At 39.7% G+C, this 20,972-nt stretch overlaps 1 protein-coding gene across 3 annotated transcripts in view; it reads right to left on the bottom strand.

Annotated features, from left to right (window-relative positions):
• SRGAP1 (SLIT-ROBO Rho GTPase activating protein 1) overlaps positions 1–20,972 on the bottom strand; it is a 279,039-nt gene that overhangs the window by 68,221 nt on the left and 189,846 nt on the right. For all 3 annotated transcript variants that reach the window (XR_003432866.1, XM_027106895.1, XM_027106894.1), the window contains exons 7-8: positions 11,300–11,521; positions 9,218–9,319 (exon numbers count right to left, since the gene is read on the bottom strand). Coding sequence is in view for 2 of the 3 variants with exons in the window: in XM_027106895.1 (XP_026962696.1) it covers positions 9,218–9,319; positions 11,300–11,521 (324 nt within the window). In the remaining variant the exon portion in view is untranslated. The remainder of the gene's footprint in view (positions 1–9,217; positions 9,320–11,299; positions 11,522–20,972) is intronic.

Raw genomic sequence — 20,972 nt, 5'->3', positions numbered from 1 at the left:
CCTCTTAGCAATGGCCTATGAGCAGTCGTACCCATCCGAGGGACCCAACAAGAGACAAGCCCATTTGTATGCCCAGAGTCAGGCCTGCCAAACTCTGTGCAGTTTTGGTTTTTGAAGCAGCCCTGTAAGTTGGATCCAGTCCCTCTCGGTAGTAGTCCAAAAGCAGTCCTGCCCACCCAGGGACCAGGAGGGAGACATGCCCATCTGTGCCCCCAGAGGCAGGCCTGCAGAACTTGGTCCCGGCTGTGGACCCTACTGCAGACCTGTGACTTAGATCTAGGACTGCTCAGCTGCAGTCCAGGGCCAGTCCTGCCCACCAGGGACCTGTCCAGTGACTTGGCAGGTGCCACACCCACCCAAGTCCTCGGTAACAGGCTCACAGACTATGGCCCATACTGTGGACCCAGCAACGGTGAATGTGATTCCTTGTCAATCGCTTTTCTTTTTTTTCAACTTCCTTCTCAGAAACAAGAGTGTGATGGTTAAATTTGGAATTATCGGGAAGAATAAAGGATGTGACAGAAGCCACCAGATACAATGGCTGGGACTATGTATTATCCCATGGGACACTCCCGATGAAGAATAACACCAGCTCTGACACACACACACAAGCCATGTTCATAAGTCACAAGGGGGAACATAATGAAGCAGATATGAAACAGCTCATATGAGGCTTGCAATGACTCCCCATTAGTAGCAAGGAAACACAGTTGGGTTTGGTAGAAGGAGAGGCCAAAAACATGATAAGGAATTATGAAAAACCCAAAGAACACGCTGTACTGGAGGAGTGTCCAGGTGGCCTGGACTCTGACAGCAGATTTCTGCGGCCTTCTGTCGACCGCCTCTTCTGCCTTTCTTCTCCCAGGACATTACAATTATTAGAGAAAACAAGAAGTTTCCTTCTCCAAACACACTGATTTAGTTTTCTAGGGCTGCCATGACAAAGTGCCACACGCTGTGTGGCTTAAACAACAGAAATTTATCGCCTCATAGTTTTGGAGGCTGGAAGGCTGAGATCAAGGTGTGGCCAGGGTTGGTGCCTTCTGAGGCCGTGATGGAAGGAGCTGTTCTAGCCCTGCCTCCTGGGCTTATAGACAGCCGGCATCTTCTCTCTCTGTCTCTTCATATTGTCTTCTGTGTTTCTGTGTTCAAATTTCCCCTTAGCATAAGGACATCAGTCACACTGGTTAGGGCCCACCCTAATGACCTCACTTTAACTTGATTACCTCTGTGAAGACCCTATGTTCAAATAAGGTCACATTCTGAAGTACTGATGGTTAGGACTTCAACATATGAATTTGGGGGGAACACAATTCAACCCCTAACACACACCACGTTATTTCATGGCACTGTGCCTTGTACCTTGCACCTGGTGCAGGCTTATTCATCCTTTAAGACTTATCATTCCATCTGTGAAGGTGACCCCTAGCCCTGTCCTCCCCTCCCCACTTAACTACTCCCTCCTTGCTACCACTGACCTTGTATGTATTTCAATTAGAGCACTGTATCCTTTCAGGTGTATTCAAAATTAGCAGAAGGAGACCACACACATATAAACTGGATTAATGCCATAGTTAATTAGCCAGGGGTACAGAAACTTCTTGCCAGCACAGGCCACAGAAGGCAGGAGCAGCGGCAGAGCACTCCCCTTGCTCCTGGTACCTTAACAGGGGGGTACAGGTGCCAGTGACCCTGTCACTGCTGGGTAAGGTGTTGCCAGATTTAGAAAAACAGTCTGATTTTTGCTGCTCTTCCCCCTGCTTTTGGGGAAGGGTCGTGTCACCATTCCAGAGGAATTCACACTAGTAACCTACACACTTGCATTTAAGGCGGTGTTTACAAATACCAGGCTCTCCTGACTTCTGAACAAAATTCATTCTCAGCAATGATACAACTTAATCCAAAGAAGAGAACATCATCATTGCTTAGAGCCCTCTGAACAACATTTCTGCTTTAGTCATGTCTCAGAAAGCCTGTTTTCTTGCAGCCCATCTGGACTCTGACTTAATGACCCTTCTGGGTGGACCCTTTGCTAAGAGTGGTCTGAGGAGCATGATCCCAAATCCATTTCTCAACAGCACCTACACCACACTGTTTAGAGGGCCTCTGTTTTCTATCTCCAGCGGGAACACCTTGAGGTCAGGGGCGGCTTATTAACTAGCACAGTGCATGGAATACAGCAGATTCTTAAGATGGCGGTGAGAATGAACTGAATGAACGGTGGAAGTTGGAGTCCTCCTCCTTCCAAATTGCTGAGACGCCAGAGGAGTGCTCAGCACACACCAACAACGTGGGGTCTCCTTGCTGACAGTCATCCTGAGCTCTGCCATTTTCTTCCAGATGCCCTACCCCATCAATCACTTTTAGACACTTTCTAGAAACTCTCCTCATTCCGCTTGGTATTCTTCTGGATCAAGGCCCTCCCTTCAGTGAGTTAAGGCTTTATTTGAAACAAACAAACAAACAAACAACACACGCACGCGCGCACGTGCACACACACACAGAGCTTCTAACAACAGGCGTTTCCAGTGAGAAACAGTTGATCCTGTTTTCAATTTTGGCTGAGATGATGCTATCATTTAAGGGATAAATGGCAGTTTTCTTTTGTTTGGGCTTTTACTGTCAACCTCATCAGTAGAAGGTTTCAGACAAGTAAGAAACACTTAAGTTAAAATGAAGTTAAAACCACACAAGTCATCAGACATAGCAATAATGATTAAGTGGTTATCAAGCTTCACTTCTTAAACCAACTGCCCCTAAGGGTTTGATCAATGATGTATATGACTTGAGATTCTGCCGCAGTCATCGATTGGTATTATGGGAAATTTGATGGGGGGAAATGTGATTTTTCTACCCTAAGTAGAAATGTAAGCAGATAGGTTAGCGGGTCCCTGGAGAAAGAGAACCAGGAATGGACGGCTTTCTTGACATAAGAGAAGCCATTTTAGCCTAAGCCATTTTGTGATCTAAGCTGGCCACAATGCTTGCCCTTGAACAGGTCTCAGTAACCAAGGATCTCAAGGGAACAAAGGAATGCAGGAACAGAGAAAAGGCAGCCAAACAATAGGCAGTGATAAAGCAGAGTCCTAGTTCCTCCTCAAGGGATATACATAATATATCTTTGAGTTCTGCAGGAACTAAGGCCCCTACCCAGGTGGAGGACGGAAAGAGGATGTTGACCCTCCTGACCTCAATCAACTAAACTTGGACTCTGTTGACTTTTGCCCCCAATTCTATGCTGAATTCTCCTCTGCTCAAACCTCTTCAGGAATATGCATGTACCTTTAGCTTAAAAATTCCCCAGTTCTCGCTGTTGGGGAGTCATTGCTTTGGGAAAGATGCCCGGTGTTCTCCTTACTTGCTGCAAGTAATAACAAAGCCTTCCTTCTCCTGCGCTTTGGCTTGGTTGTGTCTTTTGGCTACACTCCCACCAAGAGGTGAACCCAGTTTTCGGGTAACAGAAAGTAAAACCAAGATACCTCTTACTTCCCTCAATTACCCATGCCGTGAAAATTATCTCACGTTTGCCTAAAATCTTGTTCATTATTGTTGAAAATATCCTGTGTAAGGATTATATTTGGGAATAGTCTGCGAAATACTCCCTAGTAAACTGTTGGTGAAAGATTTTAAGTGGTGCTAGGAAAATTTATATGTTCATTAAACATTGTTACAAGTTAACTGAGGAATTAATTACAGACTACTCTCTTTTCTATTCCCTTCAGGGGGATAAATCTACTATAACTTAAGAGAAATTAGTTGTTTTATGTGTGAGAAGGTTTTACTCATAGCACAGAAGTGACATGCTTACGAAAGCTCTATTTTCTGGAGCAAATATTGGGACAAATGGTCTGAAAATGGGGCAAACTACTTAAAAATAAGGCTGTCCTAAAGAAAAGAAAGGCCTAATTGCTTTACTTATGCAATTCATTTTCCTTTTCTTTGGCTTTGATAAAGGTGAGACAGGAGGGAAGGGGGCAGGGCACAACCGTTAAAAGAATGACACAGCCATTGAGGATATGACAAAAACTGGTTAGAACCAACTAGGCCCAAGATGGCAGAAGATACAACTCCCAGTAGACCTTGAGCCTCACTAGATGCTCACTGTAATACACTAGCATATGCCAAACAACACACCCACAGGCGCCATGACACTTCTGAGGGCTACCATAAAGGCCAAAAAGTGGAAGTGCGTGGTGGCCCAATTCCTGGGAATCCCTGCCCCTTCCCCAAAATAGAATATCCCTCCCACTTCTTAGCCTATGAAATTACCCAGCCCCAAAAAACTAATCATCCTGGGCTGCTTCTGAGACAACAGCATTCTGCCTATGGAATGTGCATCTCTCTAAATAAACTCTTTCACTTTACCTTGGCTCACTTTTGAATGCTTTCCTGTGTGAAGCCAAGGACCCTCACTTGGCAGCCCGTCCCAGGAACCACCTGAAACCTGGGACATGACCATCCTCTTGCACCCCATTCTCCTGCAACAAAGGGAGGAATGAGGAACTCTAAGGAAAGGGAAATGTGATCTATGGGGAATTACTCCAGAGGCTAGCTTTGAAAGAAAGGAGCCACAGCAATGACCCCCTAAGCTGAAATCCCTACAACAACGGTTAAAAGTAAATTTTTTCCTTCCTTTCCCTTTCCTTCCTTCTTTCTTTCTTTTCCCTTGCAGTTTTATTGAGATATAATTGACAGGGCAATAATAAAGTCTACAGCATACTGATTTGACTTAACATACATCATGAAATGATGACCAAAATAAGTTTAGTGAACATCCATTATCTCACCGATACAAAATGAAAAAAGCAAAAAGGATTTACTCTCAACAAATTTTACACATAACACACAGCAGTGTTAATTATATTAACCATGTTGCACATTACATCCCTAGTAATAATTTATCTCATAACTGGAAGTTTGTACCTCTTGATGACCTTCATCCAACTCCCCCTCTCCCCCACCCCCCTCTTTTTCTATAAATTTGGTCTGTTTTTGTAGTATAATTGACATATAGCACCATGTTAGTTAGTTCCTGGCGTACAACACAGTGATTTGAAACTTCTACACGTTACAAAATGATCACCATCTTAAGTCTAGTTACCATCTGTCACATATCACAAAGATATCACATAGTTATTGACTATATTCCTCATTCTGTACATTTCATCCCTTTGACTCATTTATTTTGTAACTGGAAGTCTGTACCTATTAATCTTCCTACTTCACTTGAATGGTAAACTTTCAGAAAGTGGACATGGCTGTGTAACATTAGGTTGGACTTTGGAAACTGTGTATAGTGAGAAAGGTATAAATGATCATTTAGATTTAGGTTGCTTTTCAAAGTTTTAGGTTGCCTTTAAAAATAATGTTTATTAAGGTTTCACTTCAAAGTTTTAATAAAAAGTTATACTTTTAAGTAAAAAAAAAAAAAAAATTGGGGAATAGAGTTGTGTGGGCAGCAGTCCCTGCTCTAATTCTATGGGCACAATACACAGCGAACCTAATAATATATATTTGTGGACCGGCTGACTGGAAGTTGGAATCATAAGGCTAAGGTATCACTGATGCAAGTCCACAGCATAATGAAACTGAAAGCTCATTTTAAAAGGTTTAACAGGCAAATGTAAAGTTTTTTACATTTGAACTTCACAGTTCATTTACTGTGAAGTGACAGTAAATGTCACAATCCATTATGAGTCTGCATCAACCACAAATTTTATCAAGCCCTTCTCAGGCCTTTACTTCCAACTTTTACTACTTACAAGTATACTCAGGCCATTTTACAAATGCATACTGCTCTCTTCTCTTTGTTTTAAGGCAAGTGCTGCAAAACAAACTATCTTCCAGGGCCAAGTAATGAAAATAGGCAAGTGGGCTGAGTGGGGCGTATGGCAAATAGGAAGCACGTGCTCTGTGTCTAAGGGGAGTATGTATTCCTCAGCTCAAGCCAGTTATTGTCCTATAGAAATGCAGGTCTAGCATGAGAAGATCTAATGTTTTTGAAGCTGAAAATCCACATTTTTATGCAAAACTTCCAATTTTTTTTTTTTTTTTTTGGCGGTACGCAGGCCTCTCACTGTTGTGGCCTCTCCCGTTGTGGAGCACAGGCTCCGGATGCGCAGGCTCAGCAGCCATGGCTCACGGGCCCAGCCGCTCCGCAGCATGTGGGATCTTCCCGGACCGGGGCACGAACCCGTGTCCCCTGCATCGGCAGGCGGACTCTCAACCACTGCGCCACCAGGGAAGCCCCAAAACTTCCAATTTTTAAATGACAATAACAATTTAAAAAATCAAGCACTGTAGAGCAAACAAAATTTGTCCATGGCCAGACGTGGTCTGTGGGCTCTTAGCATGGAAACTCCCTTCCTAGAAGGCCTCCTACAGTTTCAAGGGGTGTCCATTATTTATAGTTGTCTAAGATTTGGTGAAAAGGTTCATGTTCTATTTGGCTGCCCTCTCTATGCTTTTGTAAGCTTGGATGAAATTTTCCCTCAACTTTGATCTTTTCACTGGGCAGTCATAATTATTTTTAGTTAATTAAACTCTTTCCAATAAATGTTGGACTTTGTGTGTACACACACACACACACACACACACACACACACGTTTGCGCAGAGGCAGAGAATTACATAAATTTTGCGCGTGTTTCTTTACTTGTATATTTTGTTTTGACACCAAGGTGTCAATTTTCTGTCCTCCTGTCAGTGGAAGATCAGAGGCAAATTCCTTATTCATGGTGGAGAAAAGTGCTACACAGGGGCTCCAAATCAGCAATGATTGCTGTGTTGTTCCCAAGTTAGGTCTCTTATTTTTCACATTGTATAAACGACTTGTTATAGACTAGTTCTCCACTAGACACATGCTAACTGTAACTTATTCATCTCTGTACTTTCCACACCTGGCAAAATATGTGGAATGTGTAAGTTGCTCAATAAATATTTATTTTACTGAAATGAACTGACCCACAGCATCAAAACTCCTTAAGTTTGTTCTCAATGCCTCTCGTCACACAATTTCAGCTTCACCTTCAGCTCATCCCCAAGGAGAACCTGGGTGATAACCAAACTGCTCTGTTCCCCAACCTTGAAAATATATTAAAACCTCTTTCCCTCTTTCTATACCTATGAAGTCTACTGGTTGCCACAAATCCAATTTAAATCTTACTTTCCTTGGGAATCCCATTCTACTACAGTGAATCTGTTCCATCTCCCAGAATCATAAACCACTTGTCATGCTCAGAAGAAACATCAGGACAATCCAATTCATTTGTTTCTACAGTAAATTTTGAAAAATTAGCCCTCAGAAAGCACTGTCTGCCCCTATCAGGTTATAAAGATACTGTGCTTCTCCACATTATGCCCGAAGAGGAAGACTAGGGTCACAAACTCAAAGGGCTGCAGAGGCCAGACAGGTTACATAAATGGACTAGTCCAATGTAAGAAAATCAGGACTGAACGACTATGGCAAAGTGGAATTCGAGTACCCCAGCATTTCCCTTCACGAAGCAACACAGGGGCTAGAGTTCCCACACTTTCCTGTTTTTAACAGGCCCAAATTGTGTGGAGCCAAACCAAACAGGTCTGTGGGCCGCCAGTCTCGACCTTGTGTATCATACACTATTTTCCTAGAGTTTAGAGACCGTTTCCAAATAAAACCATGAGAGCCTATGCATGAAAAAAAAACTGGAAGTCACTAGGCATACAAACCCTAGGTCTAATAGGATCCAGTAAACTGCATTAAGTGAGTATTTTGCGATGCCTTGCCAGAGCCCTGAGCTCTAACGACACCTCAAAGAGAGCAACAGCCTTCCTTCGGGAAGTTTCATTAGGGGGACTTTACCCAGAGACTGAAATCTTAATCACATTGGTTGCATCTTATATACACATGTTTGAATAAGGGGTGGTTTGGTTCTTCCAGAAAGACCAGAAACCAGAAAGGCTGCAATGGGTTTTCACTGAACTCTACTGGTCTAGAAACATGACACTCTTTCTTAACAGAAACAAACACACATTCACATAATTCAAAACATCTCAGTGGAATCAGAATAAAAGAGGGTACTAAAGTGAATTTTGACCATTTATTTTATCAAGGGCAGATTGTTGTTTTTTTCCTTTCTGTCCCGCACTTCTTCTTTTGGAAATTGTTTGTCTCTAGAAATACGTATTTCTGCTGGGGCTGTCAAACGGTTCTATGAATGGGCACAGGATCTAAGCTGGCCAATGAAAAAATCCCATTTCCTGGCTGTAATAGTTGGTCCAAAAGTATGCATGACTTAAGTCAGGCCAATGAAAGACCTTATTTCAGAGATAAGGATGTGGGGATGAGGTGAGATGGTAAACTGTAGGGACCATGTAGTCCTGGATCTCCCGATACAGGACATGGGGAGAGACTTCCTACCAACACACATGAAGATACCACTTCAAAGTGATGAAAAGAGATTCCTGATAACTATCGTCTGGACACAGATCCAATCACCACTGAGGCTACTGCAAACACTGACCAATACGTAAACTTTGTGACTTGACTAAGTGTGATTTGGGTTCCTGTAAATTACATTTGAGTGCCTTGACTAGCACAAGAAACATCTGTGGTTCCTATTTTTATTTAAGTAGAACATGGACCCAATAAATCAATTTCAGAAACAGGCAGCTGAATTGTACGACTGCTTTCTGGCTCAACGTATATTTATAATTCACATTTTACGTTCTATCCATTTAAATCCAGTAATGTCAGCAAATAAACAGTTTTATATTTCCATTCAAGTACTATGATTTTTGTACTCATAATTATATCAGTAATGCCATATTCAGTACCAAAAACCTAGAAACTACAAAAAAGCATAAAAACGGACTAATTTCAAAAGTTAGGATTAAATGAACATGTCAGACATCTCTTTCCACACATTCATGTAGATTCTTGAACACATATGTTGAATTTGATCATCTATTGGGAACTACTTTCAGTATTTAAGAATTTAAGAATAAAAGGTGTGTTTACATGTGTATGCAGTGAATCCCTGGTAAAGTATTCATTTATGGTAGAACACAGAACCTTTGCATTTATCTTCTACAAGGAGTACTTCAGGAACTATGATCTAGCTGAAAATGCAGGATGAAGAGATGGCAGTTACAATGTTAAATTCCCTTAGGTCGTGAGAAACTGTCTTCCAGTTTACGTTAGAATTCATTTCACTTGTGAGGGCAGAAAGCATGCTCACCTCCTCGTTCTCAATCTTGAGTGTGGCCAGTCGGGACTGCAGCTGCTGGTACCTGAGCATAAGCTCTGCCTGGACCGGCTGCTGCGCGCTGACCTGACACACCTGATGGGGAATCAGAAACCACAGTTACAACAGGGGGCCATCCAGCCAGCCTCCAGGTGCACAGTTCTCCCATTTAAAGGCTGCATGATCAGGCGGATCCCCTCAAGATTCCAATTACATATTTTACTTTTAGCAGCCACCTCAAAACTTCAATCTTAAATATGAACTTGTTATGTAAGTGGCAAGAGCAGAATGCAGCTGCTTGGCCTGGATATGACTGGGAAAAAAGCAGCAGTAGGAAGCATCCCTCTAAGAAGGTGGCGGTTGCTGGAGATGGAGCTCTGATGCTGCCGTCTACCTGTGGAATAAGTTATTGCGCAGAGTGTGACGGATGATCCAAGTGTACGGTCATGCAGGCCAAAGTAGGGCAGGCAGCAGAGCCTGCCGGTTACAGTCAGCTGGGTGACTACAGTAAGTTACTAAACCTCAGTTTCCTTATCTGTAAAATGGGGATAGTAAGAGTACCTATGCCATAGGGCTGTGGTGGGGATGAAATGGGATGATGTACATAAAGCACTTAGAACACTGCCTGGCACACAGTGAAAACTCAGAAAAAGTGAATAACTGTTTTCTGTATCTTCAACCATGGCTTGTCTTGCCAATTTTCAGCCAAATCATGTGATTCACCGTGAAACTGAGGAAGCCACTTGTCTTAGGCTTTGGTAGAAAGATATCTTGGCCATGATCTCAATTATGGATAAGGTCAAAATTAAGAGCCTTTTAACTATACTAAAATCAGACTAGAAATGAACAATTTCTTTTCATCTTTCTCATCACAGAAATGGTCTCAGCAAATGAGAGTTTCCTTTTATGGAGTCTCCAAGACATCGTAGAGATTATTGCTTCCTGGCAGAACTGGCCATAAAAAAGGGCAAGAGACTTACTATATTAAAATAATAATAGTTAAAAAAAAGTAACAACTTTTAACCCAACTGAAATCACTTGTTTGTGACATTTTATCATTCTGTGTTTAACACATCCATCCATAACTGAAAGATTAAAACCATGTGGTTTTAGAAACATAACTCTGGGTGGGATAAGCCACTCGCCTGTCAAATTCGTGTGCTATTGGCATAAAGACTGCTTACCATTTTTAATCAAGTAATTCACTCTATCAAATCAAGCAAAAATAAAATTAGGTTAGAAATATATCAGGTACATACATATACATCTTATAAGTCTCAACATTAGGTGTTTCAGAGAAAATATGACATTAAAGAAGATATCTGCCATGGAAATTATAAGTACGTCTATTTTTAAAAACATACTGTCACCACAATAAGCTAAAATTGAGTTTTTAATCTATGAGTACTGTTTTGCACAGCTGGGACACCAAGTGCTATAGAGCATGCTCCATTATTGGTTCTTCTTGTTTCCCCCTGTTCACAGACAATAAATATACCTCTGTAACTCATAAATGGTTTAAATGGAGTTTTTCCCTTGCATAAAATAGGATAGAAAGCTAAACTCATATAAAGAAGCTAAGATATAATACATCCTTTCTAATGCTCGTTTTACCAGTTTGGAGATAACTTGAGTCTTAAAAAAATGGTTTGTATCTTTTTTCCTGTCTTCCATTTTCCTGCCATTTATAATTATTTTTCTTTACAGAGATCTTTAAATCAGGATTATAAGAAGTCTTCAGACAGATTCTATTGGGCCAACAAAACGCTTTGTTTTGAACTTAAATCTGAATGTCTTGTGGTGGAGAAAGAATTCTTTAACTATCCTGCAAGAGTTTAGTGCTTACACCCAGGTGAGTCTGCACCTCTATTTCTTTGGCCTCTGGAGGCATTAGAGTGTTTGATCATTGCTTTAAAAGGTGGTAGTGGCTGATTGTTGAGAGTATTGTGCTAAGATCCCATGCAAAGGCAGCCATGAGAAGACAACTGGGAATTTTTACAACTGCTGGGTACAGCAGGGGAAGAGTAATGTAAGTTAAGAGACAATGCATTAGTTTTAAGATAATCAATTACTGACCTCATCACCCATGTGAGACTGAAACTCAAACTTCATTGGTGGACAGAACGCAGCAGGGTACATCTCCATGAATCTCTGCTTGTCACTCCTGGGCTCCAAGTTGTCAACTGCATTCTCAATAATGTCTAAGCCTTCGTGTCTGGAGGTTTCAAGGTTATACTCCGCAGAGAGATATGTTCTCAGGGCTCTGTTTAGACTTGCATGGTAGCCAAGATCACAGCACTTAAAAAGTAAGAGAACACCACATATAAAAATTAACTCAAAATGGATCACAACTTAAATGTGACAGCTAGAACCATAAAATTCTTAGGAGCAAACCTTCATTACCTTGCATTAGGCATTGGTTTTTTGGATATAGTATCCAAAGCACAAGCAACAAAAGAAAAAATAAATTGGGTTTCATCGAATTTGAAGACTTTTGTGCTTCAAAGGGCACTATCAAGTAAAAAGATAACCCACATCACGGGAAAAATATTTTGCAAATCATGTTATCTGATAAGGAATTTGTATCTAGAATATATAAAGAACTCTGACAACTCAATAATAAATAGACATATAGCCCAATTAAAAAAATGGGCAATGGATCTGTTAGGTATGTCTTAAAAAATACATATACAAATTGTCGAAAGCATATGAAAAGATGCTCAACATCATTTGTCATCAGGGAAATGCAAATCAAAACCACATGTGATACCACTAGGATGGTTAAAATAAAAAAGACAGGAAATAACAAGGATTGGGGAGGATGTGGAGAAACTGGAACCCTCATACACTGCAGATGGGAATGTAAAATGTTGCAGTCACTTTGGAAAAGAGCCTGGCAGTTTTTCAAAGGTTAAACATATGATCTGGCAATTCCATTCCTAGGAATATATAAAAAAAGAGATAAAACATATGACTTGGCAATTCCATTCCTAGGAATATATAAAAAAAGAGATAAAACATATGACTTGGCAATTCCATTCCTAGGACTATATAAAAAAGAGATAAAACTTGTACATGAATGTTTCTGGCAGTATTATTAATAGCTGAAAAGTGGAAACTAAGTGTCCATCAATAAATGAATGAACAAAACATTTTCAGCCATAAAAAGGAATGAAGTACTGATACATGCTACAACATGGGTCAGCCACACATTGTATGACTCCATTGATATGAATATCCAGAACAGGCAAATTTATAGAGAGAGAAGGTAGATTAGTGGTTACCTAGGGCTGCGGGATGAAGGAATTAGGAAGTGATGGCTAAGGGGTGCAGGACTTTTCGGAGTAATGAAAATGTTCTAAAATGGATTGTGGCAACATATACACAACACTGTGGATATAATAAAAGCCAACTGTGGATTTTTAATGGGTTAAATGTACGGTATGTGAATAATATCTCAATAAAGCTATTAAAAAATAAAAGAAGCAAAATCAAATACAGAAAAGAAATAATGAAAAAATAGCTTTCAAGTTTGTTCATGCATACTGAGATTGATACAGTGATCTACTGAAATCCTTCTGGGATGCAAACATACTAACTGTAGTATTTTGATGTTTGTATAATTTACTGAAGACAACAATAATCTGTACTCTTTCTGAAATGGGAAAAACAGGTTTGACTCTGCCAAAATAGCCCAGTCATGCCTTCTGTCTTATCTCTAGAATAAAATTTTTCAGTAAGAAATGACTGGCTAAAGTCCTTCTATCAGAGACAGAATTTTGTTTAGTATTCCTAGGAATACAAGGGCTTTGGGCTTTGATCTTCACTATGTTTAATTTGTATTTATTTATTCATATTGCATTTTAAGGGAATATAATTTTAAACAATGTAACTCTGGATACTAGTCAGTTATAAATTACTGACAGAATTTTAAATTTGTACATAAAAGCAATATAAATCTCTTAAAGAGAAAACAAGTGGTTTTAAAGTACAAAATCAGGTCATCCCTATATTGTTCTAATGAAGTTCAATCAATTCAATTTGATTCAATTCAACTCAGCTCACTAATTGGCCATCTACAGATGCCTGGGCATTTGCTAGGCTCCAGGAATATGAAAACTGGAACACAGTAAAATATAATCTCCATTCTCAAGGAATTCAAGTATAAGTTGTTCGTCAGTTTGCTACTAAAAGAGTAGTAGAAGGGTGCAAAGGACACAACTTGTCTTATGTTTTATGAAGGTACAGATTTAATCACTTACCTGTCCTTAGAAATGCTAACACATTTAATTCCACCCTCACCCTCCAATTTCATAATGCTTAAATTTGGGATTTTTACATAAACATATTATAAAATCTTGGTTTTCAAAGTGCGGTCTGTGGACCAGCAGCAAATGCAGACTCCTGGGCCCCACCCCTGACCCACTGAATTAGAATCTGAAGTTAAAAAAGAAATACGCACGTTGATTCATATACACGCTAAAGTTTGAGAAGCACTGCACTGAAACAATCAGGTAAAAGGGTCTTGAACCCTGTCCTTTAGGGGTGCCATTTCTCCAAACAGGCCAGAGAATCGACTTGATTAAAGATTACTTGATTTAAAAAAGCAGACAGTAGCTGCCACATCACAATTACAAATATAAGCAAAACATAGTTGCGAGATGCAGCAATCAGTCTCCGCATTAATACATTTCCCGCGGAATCAGCTGCACTCAAATACAGAGACTGATTTTCAGTTAATTAAAAAATTCTAGCCTCAGATGAGCAAAGTCCTCTTTTATTCCTCTTACTCCTCAAAATCCATAATGGTTCTGTGTACCAGCTTTATACACCTCAGAGGGACTGAAAAATTATTCTTTCAATAACACCTCATCGTATGAAAACATAAATTTGTGAAGGAAATGGCCTCATTTCTTTGAGATGTATCAGTGCTTCAAAACACCCTACTATTCTGAAAGAAGGCAGATTCAACTTGATTATAATGAAGCAGATCACACAAGCTCCTTTACTTTATGAGTACTGATCCCAATGGGACTTAATAGAAAATTGATATTGAGAGGAAACAACCCAGAGAAAAGCCTTTTCTTCCCCCCAACAAAAACCAAGTCTCTTTTCAACTTAAAAGAGAAAGGAAAAAAGAGAAGAAGAATGAAGGAAAAAGAGGAAGAAAAAGAAAGAAATTCAACCCCAACTATCCACTTGAATTACAGCTCTGAAAAATACATACCAAATTTTCATTGCTTCCAGACTTAGTTCACTCCTCAGATTTCTAAGTGTGGCTTCTTTGGGGAATAAATGTCAAGATTTCAAAAGTACCAGTGCATGTTTCCACACGCAGCTCAGCCACACAAAGTTGGTGGGTCTGATCCCAGTAAGACACCCCTTATTTCACCGTTGTTTCCTAATAATTTGGGGAGAAGCATGCATGTGGCTTCAAAATCAACCCAGGGGCCTCCCTGGGTGTCTTCTGGACTTTGAGAACTTGGTACGTTTCTGTGATGAGCTTTGATGGAAAATTTCCTTCTCTGACCTCTACCAATACTTTCCAGTCTGTGAGGTCATGTAACTGGCATGATTTTGTTACTTGTGATATGCAGCTTTTTCTACACTGTAGGCTTTTTAACCATCCAGAATTTTAAAAGAAACAAGAAACAGCAATAAAATTCTTTTTCAAGGTCTCCTGAGACAGCAAGACCTGTCACAGCCATTTTTTTTTTCTAAACTGGAAGCTAAAATGACACTGGATATGTTAGGATTCAAGATACTTGGTTAAAAGGCCTAAAGTAATTCTACGGAGCTTATGAATTATTAATGACAACACGAAGAGCCAGCTTCTACACAAAGAGTTGAATTATAACCCAAGTGCCCAAGTGCATTTAATGATGAAAATACATAAGAAACCAATAAAATATTTCATGAAAACAAAATAGTGTTGTTCTGATGGATGAAAAACTCTGAATGGATATATTAAATTATGGATTAAAGCTGGGGAAGGAAAGACTGTTAGAAGTCGAAGGCTGTATTTTTTTTTTAATATCCTAAGAGCTGCCAAGATAGATTCCACTAGGCATTAGTCTGTAGCACCACAGTAAGGCTAATTTCCTTAGGCAAAAGTGTTACAAATAGTATAAAAAAAATGAAGATGAAATCTAGGTACTGAGGCCAGTGACAAATACTTTTTCTTGTCCCAAAGGCTGAGAGATTGGTTCAAGTATACTTGGTGGGTATAATGTCAGGATGTCAGGTATAACTGGATCATAGCTGTTCCGGGAGACAACTTTTTTTTTTTTTTTGAAATAAACTCCATGACATGAGAAGCCCTAGTGGGGTAGAAGTTTGGGCCTAGATGGGATTACCATAATGGAAAACAAGTCCTACATACATGCTTCCAGAACAGTAACAGCCAATGTCATTTGCAGGGCAGCCCAGGAAGTGGCTGGAGGGCAGCCCCAAGCCTGTATGTCAGTCCAGAATTAAGTGGTTGTCATGAGAATGAAGAGGGAAGAAATCCTGAAGTATTCGGTCTTAACTTCATCACTCCTGCCTCTGTCTGAGAAGCTTCCATGATCTTTTCTTGTGGGTCCTATCCCTGGCTTTTAATAAGTTTGGCTTTGACCATTCCAGAACCATGGATATTGTGTAAAGACTCAGTCTGCCCCTTCTTTTCAGTCTTTCTGAAAAATAGTACAACCCAAGCAAACTGAACTGCAAAATACAGCTTTCACATGACCATGGGTAGCTTTCAAAGACCAGAAATAGACACTCTCAGAGCTTTTACAGTAGATGTCAAGGAAAAAAGTTGATTTCTCCTGTGTAAGTATCTTTGTCCTTCACTAATTTCTTCTCTAGCTATTCAGTACCTCAGGCAAGATACCGCAAACACATTTTGTGAGACAGAGGCATCTTGTGGAACTGAACTGTATGTCGAAATTACAGGCAACTTTTACACACCTGCTTTCACCTCTGGGCTCCTGATGGTCCCTAGCTGACAATTTAATTTTTGCTGCTACTTTAACTGCAGCCGAGCATTTAGCCAAACTTGTTTTGAGTTTCTCTTTAGCGTGGAAAAGGTCAAAATGGTACATCGGTGTGATACCAATGGATACAGAGTAGGAAACAGGAGAAGGAGAACAGAGGTTGCATAGCCTGAGCCAATGAGTAGGCTGAATAATCTTTTGTTGCCTAATACAGCTCCCACCCACAGGGGCAATTATTTCCTTCAGAGGAGCTGCTACTGGACTCATTTTTTTCCCAGGCCAAATCTCTGTAACTACCCTGAATCAAATCACAAGAGAGGAGAAAGAACAATAAACCAGGCCTCAGTTAACACAGGTCAGGTGACACATGCTATGGAGAAAAAAGCCAGAGGCACACGGAGTGCTGCGGGAAGGGCATTGCTCTTTTATATAGGGCAGCCGGGTGTCACATGAATGTAAAGGAGGAGCATTGTAAAGCTCCGGAAGAAAGAGTGCTCTAGACAAAAACGAGAAAGGCCCCAGGCAAGAAAAAGCTTAGTGGGTCTGGGTAAGAGAAAGGCCTGAAGCATGGTGACTAAGGGGAAAGTTGCAGGAGATGACCCTGAGAGGCAGGTGGGTGCCAGTTCACATAGCGTCTTAGTGAATAGTTTGGATTTTATTCTAATGGAGAGTTTTAAATAGGGATTACAGGTCTGATTTATCTTTTTTAATACTTTGGTTGCTTGGGAAGAGAATGAATTATTGATTGGAAGGTCTTAGTGCTCAGTTGGACATCTTAGGAAGCTGTTGCTTCCTAAGTGCAGGCAAGAGATGAAGAGGCTTTGTCTCAGAGACTGCGAGTGCAAGTAGTGAGAAATACCAAGGTTTGGGATATTTTGGACGTAGAGATGATAAGATATGCTGATGCGTTTATACGTGGGGAATGAGAGAACTGGGTTTTTGGCTTGGGCCACTGGGTGGAAAGTGGTACCATTTTCTGAGATGTAAACAATGGATAAGAAAAAGTTGTTACATGTGTGAAGGATGACGACAGTAGGGGCAAATGTTCAAGGTGTCTACAGACATCTGGTTAGAGATGTCCAGGAGGCAGTGGATATGCAAATCTGCAGCCCAGGAATATGATTAAGGCTGGTGAAAAAAAATCTAGGAACCATCAGAGAGTATTTAAGGCAAGGGACCAAGAGAAAAAGAAACAAAGGATCACGCCTTAGGCAACTTTCACAACATTCAAAGGTACAGCCAAGATGGAAAAGCGAGCACTGGAGCCTGAGAAAGTGCACCTATACGGCAGGTGGATGCAGTTTCTTTAACAAAGGCCCACAGCATCTCCATTGGAAGGAATGTTTAAAGCCATCCACTTCGGTCAACCAACTCATTTCAGTTTTTAAATACCCTTTCTTCCATGCAGGGATAAAAACACGCATACATCAGTTTACATGATAACTACACTGTCCTAACCCATCTAACATCACCTCTTTATAATCTTCCTGATAAGAGTTCAGGCCTAATGGAGACTACAATATTAAAATTTGGCAGGTTTTCGTGGATAAATTTTAATACTATTATGTAGTGGGGGAAAAGTCAAACTAGTTAAGAAAAATCTGAACTCTGAATAAAATGCTTTTCAATTAAAAATATGTCCCTAGAGACAAAAGGATAGCTGATTATTTAGAGATGATAAAATAAACATGGCATGCGGTATACAATGTAACCTAACTTCAATCTTATTCTGTAGAAATGGCTAATAAAACACATGACAGAAATCTCTACCAAGAAAATTAGCTGGAATAGGAGATTTTCTATGGCAATATTCCATAATAGTAACAAAGATTTATCCTTCAAGCTTCAAAGTGACCTGCAAACGTTTACAGGGAGTAATTGGAGACTGTGAAACTGTACTGTAAGGATGACAGATACTTTATTATCATGGGGCAGGTGCTCAGGGACAAAGCACTAATAGAATCTTACTGTTGAGGATTTTGTTTCTCTGACTACCTTCTGAGGGTGGGTAGGTGTGGAACTGGACTGAAAGAGGTTATATTACCAGTTCTGCAATCTTAAAACCAGTTGGTTTAAGAATTTCAGATATACAGACTAGTGAATATGATTATAGATCAGAGATTCCTAGCATTGAGACTTGTACTCTCCCCAACTCTTTTTTCTTAGCAAATCATAATCACTTGAAAATTTCAGCATTCAATCACAAATATATTCGTTGCCTGTATGATTTTTCTTCTTGTTGTAATACATCCTAATTTTTACAGAATAACAGTTACAGTCTCTTCTGCACTTAATGTTGGGAATATTTAATGATAACAGATACAAAATCTATTATTTACAAAACTACAATCTATTTTACCCTATAATTATGCCTTTATTCTCCCAAACCAATTAAATTTCCTTTGGCCAATACTTGCAATTCATATTAATTTTTTAGAATGACATAATAAAAACCTCACTGTGAAATTAACTTTGTTCACTTCCCACCTGATTCCAAAGTAAGAGACTGTTACTCTACAAACTAAAATTTACTTAAAACTTTCTTCAGAGACAGAGGAAAAGCCATCTCAACAATCTTCTGCTTAAGTGACACTCTGGATTAACTAATACTCAGTTCATTTTATAAAGCAGAGGCTGGCCAACTATGCAGCCTGCGAACAAAATCCAACCCATGGCCTGATATGATAAATGAAGTTTGACTGCCACATAACCATATCCATTTGCTCACTTACTATGGCTACTTCTGCACTATAAGGCTCACAAAGCCTAGAATATTTACTACCTGGCCTTTTACAGAGGAAGTTTGTCAACTCCTGCTCTAAAGCATAGTGACCAATGCCACTGTGAATATACACAGTTAATAGGCCCTCTCTAATACTCCTGTACATTTCTGCTCAAACAATTAGTCTGTATGCTTTCAAGAGTTGATTGTACAGGGACTTGCCTGGTGGCTCAGTGGTTAAGGATCCGCCTGCCAATGCAGGAGACACGGGTTTGAGACCTGGTCTGGGAAGATCCCACATGCCGTGGAGCAAATAAGCCCATGCACCACAACTACTGAGCCTGTGCTGTAGAGCCCGCGAGCCGCAACTACTGAGCCTACGTGCCACAACTACTGAAACCCATGTGCCTAGAGCCTGTGCTCTGCAACAAGAGAAGCCTCCGCAATGAGAAGCCCGCGCACTGCAACAAAGGGTAGCCCCTGCTCACCGCAACTAGAGAAAGTCCACCCATGGCAACGAAGACCCAACATAACCAAAAATAAATAAAATAAATTTATATATAAAAAAGAGCTGATTGTATAATATCTGTGCCATTTATATTTATTATAATTTAATTAAATATTAAATAAACTGATAAAATAATTGAGAAAGGAGCTGTTGGAAGATTTAAGAGTAAACAAAATTGTTATCAAATTAGGCACAATTGCCAACTGTGCAAGACTGTGAAAACACTGTATATATCCAAAATATTTTTTCTTGTGTGTTAAAAAAAACTTAAAAGTAGAAATCATAGATAATACACAGTGGGTGTGGTTGTACATAGGAAGACTGACTATTCAAAATTCTGTACAAAAAGATAAATAATAATTTAAAGATTAGCAAGTTCAAGTACATTGGTATATTTAGATTAAAATATCTAAGGCATGGTTTTAATCATTTTTTATAACTCCCTGCTTTTTCCGTTTCTAAATATAAAACATGCCAAACTTACAGATAGGTGCAAAATATATACAGTCGGCCCTCCATATCCACAGGTTCCACATCCATGAATATGAAGGACCGACTGACTTTAAAGGACTTAAGCATCCTTGGATTTTGAAGGATGCTCCTGGACCCAATTACCTGTGGATACGAGGGACAACTGCATATTTTTAAATAAATAAAATATTACAGGTATTTCATAAGTCCTCTAATCCCGCCAATTGCAACCCCTTCCATTCTCCCTAAAGATAACTCAGTATCTGGAGTATCCAAACTAACATTGATAGGTAAAGGTGAAGTTTATCTAAAACAGATAAAATTGGAATTATTAAATAAAAAAAAAAACATTAGATCACCTCCAAATCTATAGGAAAGACTTGAACTAATCTATCAAATTGTTGCAGTATTAGTTTTTAGACCTGTAGTCGTTAACAAAAGAGGATTCCATTAAATAGGGTGTCAGTGATATATATGTAAATTTATACTCTGAAGTGCCTGAAAATATTTTCTTAAATTATCATTCCTGTTTAATTTACATTATTAGTTTGTACTCTAAGAAGGCATTTTGCTGACCAAAAGTAAATTATTGCCCAGATGTTGCTAGTTCCAAATTAGTAGATTTTCAATTTAATAAAATCCAAATTCAAGAGGTTTTAGAATACCCGTAGTTTGTTGCAAGGGAAAAATCTTAACTATATATGATGAAGGAATCAGAGCTATATCACCATACGCTAGTGATCAATTTCAGTAACACTATCAGTGGGCCAAACATACGTTGTTACATACCTACATAAGACATAGCAATACCACCCATGGTGTATTCCATTGCAAAGTGCTTAACTTGAATCCATAAAGCCTTTATGTAGTGTTTGCTTTGTCGGAAATATAAGGGATGGAGAAATGGGCTAAATAAAAACACAACAAATTATCAGACAAATTGAGAAGCTGAGATTTTCTCAGGAACTCCTGTCTCCTCAACAACTGTCTCTTTAACAAGGGACTTGGCTGGATAAAAAAAGACTAAAGGGACACATCACACAGATCCAACATGTGATCTAAATTGGATCT

Source organism: Aethalodelphis obliquidens, unplaced genomic scaffold, assembly GCF_003676395.1.
Source record: "Aethalodelphis obliquidens isolate GAN/ISIS:26980383/991018 unplaced genomic scaffold, ASM367639v1 scaffold8, whole genome shotgun sequence".
Classification (NCBI taxonomy): domain Eukaryota; kingdom Metazoa; phylum Chordata; class Mammalia; order Artiodactyla; family Delphinidae; genus Aethalodelphis; species Aethalodelphis obliquidens.
The sequence above is the reverse complement of the archived record's forward strand: the minus strand, read 5'-3'. Positions and strand labels throughout refer to the sequence as shown.